The 6,268-nt window shown below is 41.5% G+C and overlaps 2 protein-coding genes across 2 annotated transcripts in view; one reads left to right on the top strand and one right to left on the bottom strand.

Annotated features, from left to right (window-relative positions):
* Positions 1 to 969, bottom strand: part of cldn10a (claudin 10a) — a 3,864-nt gene extending 2,895 nt beyond the window's left edge. The window contains exon 1 of the mRNA XM_035678069.1: positions 750 to 969. Coding sequence (XP_035533962.1) covers positions 750 to 969 — 220 coding nt within the window. The remainder of the gene's footprint in view (positions 1 to 749) is intronic.
* Positions 970 to 4,420: 3,451 nt separating this feature from the next.
* LOC118340198 (multidrug resistance-associated protein 4-like) overlaps positions 4,421 to 6,268 on the top strand; it is a 24,211-nt gene continuing 22,363 nt past the window's right edge. The window contains exons 1-2 of the mRNA XM_035678068.1: positions 4,421 to 4,643; positions 5,146 to 5,256. Of these exons, the coding sequence (XP_035533961.1) occupies positions 4,570 to 4,643; positions 5,146 to 5,256 (185 nt within the window). The 5' untranslated portion in view covers positions 4,421 to 4,569. The remainder of the gene's footprint in view (positions 4,644 to 5,145; positions 5,257 to 6,268) is intronic.

Raw genomic sequence — 6,268 nt, 5'->3', positions numbered from 1 at the left:
GGACTCCGTAGAAGAGGACCCGCTGCCTCTGTAGATAAAAATGTCTCATTCTAAGGTAACGAAAGAACAATCCTTATTTTCAGGTGAATGTACGATAATAAAAACATACCTATGAGCATTATATTCCCTTTCTGCTCCTTCTAAATGTTACACACTCGACCTTTAAAATGTTCAAAAACAGCCTTTCAGGAGCTGCTGTAATAAATCACAGGCTTGGAGGAAAAGGACAGCGGCCGACACCTATATGACATGTTTGTGACAACATATGAGAAGTGGTGTCTCTGAAACTGGGAATGTCTCAGATTGCCTCAAGACATTAGAATTAGGAAATCGACAAGCAATGCCTTTGCTTATTGTTACTAGCAAGTAATGGGAAGTTACAAGTGACCCCTGTATGACTCTATGACTTTCTCAGATTGCTTCATTCGGACACATTAGTAGGTTGCATCAGTCCAGCTCAGCTCATTCACTGAAATATGCCTCTGGTGGCCTTTAACTTTAAGTGTTATGGTTGTTTGTGGCCTGAAGGCAGAGTCAGAAAAGGAAATATCAAGTTCCAGTTGCATTTGTTTACAATGGTGGTCATTCATCCAAAAACAACAGGTGTTTCAGCGCTTCGGTTCAGAGGGACGGTTCGCAGATGCACACACATCTTCTGAAACGCGTACAAACATATTTCTGTCTCTGCTCTCTGACCCCAGAAAGACAACATCATACACCACCACAGCAATAGTCATCTCAGAACTCACCATCCAGAGCCAGCATTGAAGGAAAGTCCTTGCAGTTGGACACACCGGTGGAGTCAGTCACACACGTTTTCCATAGGTTGGACCAAAAGGTAGCCGTGGTGATGACCGTCCCGTCCACAGAGGACACCTTCCAGTAGTCCGTAGGTAGTGTGGACGACACCAGGATCCAGCCCGAGATGGTCAGGAGAAAGGCAACGATCTCTGTTGCCATGTTGCCCATTTTTCCTGTGGCTTGGAGGTCCGGACTGGGACAGGACGGAGATCTTTCCCTCAGGAGTGACAGAGAGTGGGTGGGAGGGTCGGTCCAGGACAGGTGCGTCAGCAGAATTTTGTTTCTCCTTTCGCCTGCTCGGCCAAGCATCTACACCTGGGAACCAATACCTGTATCATTCACTGACGCACAATCAGTTGTTGTATGTTGTGTTAGTGTGTGGTGGTTTGGTTGGGGGGATGGGTGCACACACTAGTCATCACTCCACACGGTGTGCATGGGGTCTGCAAGGGGATCTGCAGGAGGAGGAAGTCTTTAATTGAAAGGATCTGAAAAGTCTCTGACAGAGAAGGAGCACAAGATGAGGAACAGAGATAAGAGAGGTGGATTAAATGAATCAATAAATAATGTGGAGTTGTTTGTATTTTATTTAAGTTGATTTTTTAAGGTTTGTATTCTCTGCACCTTATCGCAATGCTGCACCTGAACATAGCAGTTCAGTATTTGAAGTCCTCATTAGAGCAGCAGCACCATACTGACAGTTTTACAGCATTATAGCGCCATCAAGTGGCAGAAAGGAGAGACTGTTTCAAGCTCTATGACAGGACATTTCCTCATTTCTCTCTTTCTAGTTGAATTAACTGAATATTGGATAAGTAACCTTAAATTATAATTTAATTTCCAAACTTTATTTCAGCCCTGTGAGATTAGCTCATGCATTACAGGGTCATTTTCAATGATGCATTCACGTGTAACCAGTACGTTGAGGAAGTCGAGTTGGAGATACATTTACATAAAGCATCTGAAAGGAGCTTAAACTGTAGGTTGTTTTAAACCATAATAACTATTTAAAAGCTGATTAAATGTTTTGTTTGTAACATAATTGGATTTATAATTATCTTAATCTGAAAGTAACTTGTAAATACTATATTTCATATACAATGTAGTGAAGTAGCATAAAATGAAAATACTAATAAAGTACAAGAACCTCCAAATACTCTGAGCGGAGCAGGTCCGGTACTAATTAATAAATTCTTAATCTGGCTCTGAAGATCTGTTTGCAGTGTTGTTGTGGGTCACCCTCTTTTATTGCAGAGAGTTTCTACAAGGATTAGATCTAATTCCTGGTGGAGGCAAATAATTACCCAAAAAATTACAGCACACTGTTGTGCTGCAGCTGCCCCCAACTGACTCGGGGGGCAGTTCTTGGGGTCATTAAATGGACACAGGTACAGTGCTCTCATAGTTAGCATTCCAGCAACACTAAACCAGGTGTTTTACTGTCACCAGATGACAGCGAGAAGGTCCTGAGAGCGTTGTTACCTCAATCTCTAGATAGTTGAAGCGCGTTTCCATGGCTGCTGTTGCTGAGTAATCTCAGTGGGGACCCTAATCCTGTAAACCTGCTAATGAAAGTGAATGAGCTGGAACAGGTTGTTATCTGTGTTAACCTGTTGATGACATCCCATTTAGACCATACATATGATGAGCTGAGCCTTTATTCATTGTTCATGTAGGACACAAACAGATTTCTGTCCTGATAACTGACTTTTAGTGCAAATGCTGATCTCAAATCTCAGTGTAGCAGGATGAAAGTGATCAATGTTGGACTCCTGTCTCCTGTAATCTCTGTTTATTATCTGTTTCATGCTGTTTGTTAAAGTAAAATCTGCTATGTTATGTTGTATCTTTAAATATTTCCCTTCCCACTGAAGCCAATCCGATTGAATTGACAACTTTTGTCCGATTTATCTGAACCGAATCAATAAGTCATGCTGCATAAATCTTGTAAACTGTAATTAAAATAAAAAGAAGACGAGGACTTCTTCCTGTGTGCTCACTGAGGGGAGAAAATAACCTGGGCTGGCAATATGAGAGGAAAAACTAGGCCTATCACACGGCTGGAGTAGCATGGGAAAGGATTGTTGATCCTCTGCAGATGAATGTTGTCGGGCTGGAGTTCAGCTGCTTGTAATAATCTCCTGCTGGCTTTTCTCCTCCAGCCCTTTTCCCAGTCGGTGCTAGCTAAACATCAACTGGAGGATAACGTGCGAGGTGTAAGGGCCAGGGCCAGTCCGGTGTGTTATCTTTGTATTGTCAGTGTCAGGATAACAGTTTACCTTGGTTACATGTTACTGGATTTCTTGAAAAGTTTCCTTGAACGTTGAAATGGGAGAAGGAGGGTGAAGGGAGGGTTTGTAGTTTAGGAAAGGAGGGAGATATTGTAATCTCTTTACTGTCTCTCAGGTCTTTTATTTCAGTCAGGAAACACCTGCAGTGTGTCAGAGGGCATCTGTCATCTACAGCCTGCTCTTTAATTATAGGAAATCCTGTGTGTGTGTGTGTGTGTTGTGTTGTGTGCTGTGGTGGTGTGTGTGTGTGTGTACAGACATCACGTGTCTCTGTGTTTGTTCAAGGGATCAGAAAGACAGCGAAAAAGAGCAAGCAAACACAAATGAACTTGAGACATTTTACACTTGATGCTAGTTACACTTTACTTTGCCTCACTCTCCCTTATAAAGTCACACTTGTTATTGTTGTATTGGCACACTACACTTCTTCTTATCGGAAGTGACACATAGCCTATTAGTTTATCATGAGATGAAGGCAGGAAGTGAGTATACATGTCTGTACAAGTCCGGAGCGTCTGCGTGTGTGTGTGTGTGTGTGTGTGTGTGTGTGAGACTGGAGAACTGGAGATTTTGCTGAGTAATTCTGACTAGTTTGCCGCAGGTCACACAAAAAATAGAAAGTTTGGATCTGTTTCAATTACTTAAGTTAATTTAAACTGTGATATTTTCCCCTGACAGTGTATTTTTGAATGCCAATGCTGACTTCACTCAGATTTACACTCATATTGAACACATCTTTCACAGTAATTAAACATAATAATGACCTAATTCTATTAATTAAATCCATTTAACCACACGATACAACTAAGAAATACCAATTTAAATTTTAACAGACATATAAGTAAATATACAAACAAGTTAATAAAAAAATATAACAAAATGAAACAAAGCTTTCAACACAAATATTCATATTATACAGTCATATTGAAAGTTGTGTGTCAGATTATGCAACTGTTCATTTCCGGTGTTTTTAAACTCCCATAAACACATTTTTACCCCTCACTTGAGGGACGATATTTAGTTACATAAAAAGTAGACTTAAAAATAAAACTTAAAATAATATGTTCCTTCACAGTTGACGGTGAAATCAAGCTGAAGCCTTGCTTTCATTTGTCCTAATAGACTCTCAATTAATTTAAGCAGAACACATGGTAATACTCTGGACCAATCACAGGGACGCAGAACGCAAGCGACAGCCAATAGCCTGGGGGAGAACGTTAATGTCAGCCAATCAGCGTCCTCCGGGGCGGGACCACTCGAGATGGGGTTCTCTTTTTATTTTTTGGATCTCCTCTATGCAGCTGGCGGCTGGTGCACTTTAAGGAGCACGTAACACACCTTGTAAGGTGGGGGGGGGGTTGTTTTTGGGGGGGAAGAGGGTGCCGACCTCCATGTAACTTAACATGTGTATTGCCCCCGCCGTAACGCCACTCAGCCAGGAGCAGAAAGTTTTAAAGAGGTGAACTACCGTGTAATCATGGAAGAAGTCAGCAGAGCTTCAAAAACCAACCCGGCGGCGACGGCGGGCCTTTTGTCCAAGATATTCTTCTGGTAAGTCGGCTGAGCTAACCTCGCTGTTAGCGGGGGATTCAAACGCCGAGACGCCGTCGTTTGTTGTAGTTCTCGTTTACCGTGTTGACGCCAAACTACCAGGAGGGAAAGGTTGTACAGGAAACCAGACGAGTGCGGTCGATAAAATGTGACTTGAGTTTATTTAAAGTTGTTTCTAGGTTGAGGGGAGACTTGGTAGTCGGTCAGGAAACTTCCCAGTGGAGTCATATCTGTGTAACTTGGTTTGTGCAATGGTAGTTTCCTGTTGAATCATTAGTCCTGGTTACTCATGGAAAGGCTGGACACATGTCTCAACTATGGTGTATTTTGGCACAAATACATAGATAATGCACATTGTTACTGCTTATCCACACATTTAAAGACACATGTGCTCACATTAATTCATCCTGTAAGTGTTGATGACTCTGACAACATGTGGTATTGGTGACCACCTGAATAAAACCATGAATTAACTCTTTATTATTATTATTTCTCCCATCAGGTGGCTCAACCCGTTGTTTCGCACTGGATACAAACGCAGGCTGGAGGAAGATGACATGTACGAAGTGCTCCCGGAGGACGGGTCTGAGACACTGGGACAGGAGCTGCACAGGTAGAGAGGCCTTTTTAATGTCACCTGTCAGCCTGTGAATGATCACAAGTAGTCCAGTTACATTTTCACTTAGTCACTATGTTTTATGAAACCTCAAATCAGGGTATAAACAGGTTTAAAAGTCTTAAATTAAGGTAAGTTTCACCTGCTCAGTCAGAACAAATCTTTTAAATCTTTGAGATATGAGTTGTAGTTTTTGATATCCACATGTATCCTATTATCAGACAAGGAAGAGATAAGTAGGTGTAATTAAAAACAGTTTTGACCCAACAGATCTGTCTGAACGTATGTCTCGTACTATCAGTGAGTAGATATCAAAAACCAGCGTCAGAGGAGAGCAGCGATCTTGTGCGTATGAGGAGATAAAAGATGTTTTATTCTCAGTTTGATCTCTTGAACAGCTGTCAATAAACAAGTTAACACAAAATCCTTGATGATGAGCTCCTTTCGATTCCAAGCACAACGTGTTTGTTGGGAGAACGGCCACTTTCCATTACTACACATTGATCACAGAGCGAGGTTTTATCATGCGCACGCCGTCGATGTGAAGGTATCAGTGTTGATGAATTAAAACAGAACTGAAGATACCTGTAATCATTTGTGAACGAGGAGCTTCACTGAGTTCAAGCTAAAGTTACTTTTTCCTCATAAATGTGAAAATTGAATATTTCAGTAGAATGAAAATCCCTCATTAGTAGATCTTGTCTGTCACTCTTTTCTATCAAGCTCTTGGAAACTTAAAGGTCCAGTTTGTAACATTTAGGAGGATCTATTGTCAGATGTAATTGTGTGTTATCATTTAGTGTATCTCTCCTTTTTGTTTTTATCTCTTTCCGTGAAGGCGACCATGTTATATGGCACGTTTCTCGGAAAAATCCAACACTGGCTGTAGATTGGGGTGTTTGTTTCACGCGTTTTATGGCCGCTCTAGTTTCTCGCTGTAGGGTGAAGCGAGTGAGTTGCCTTATGCAACTACACTGCTTGATGCCACTTAATCCTACACTGGACCTTT

The sequence above is a fragment of the Morone saxatilis genome, unplaced genomic scaffold (genome assembly GCF_004916995.1).
Source record: "Morone saxatilis isolate NCDOM2014 unplaced genomic scaffold, NCSU_SB_2.0 Contig6, whole genome shotgun sequence".
NCBI classification, from domain to species: domain Eukaryota; kingdom Metazoa; phylum Chordata; class Actinopteri; family Moronidae; genus Morone; species Morone saxatilis.
This window is presented reverse-complemented; position numbering and strand designations above follow the sequence as displayed.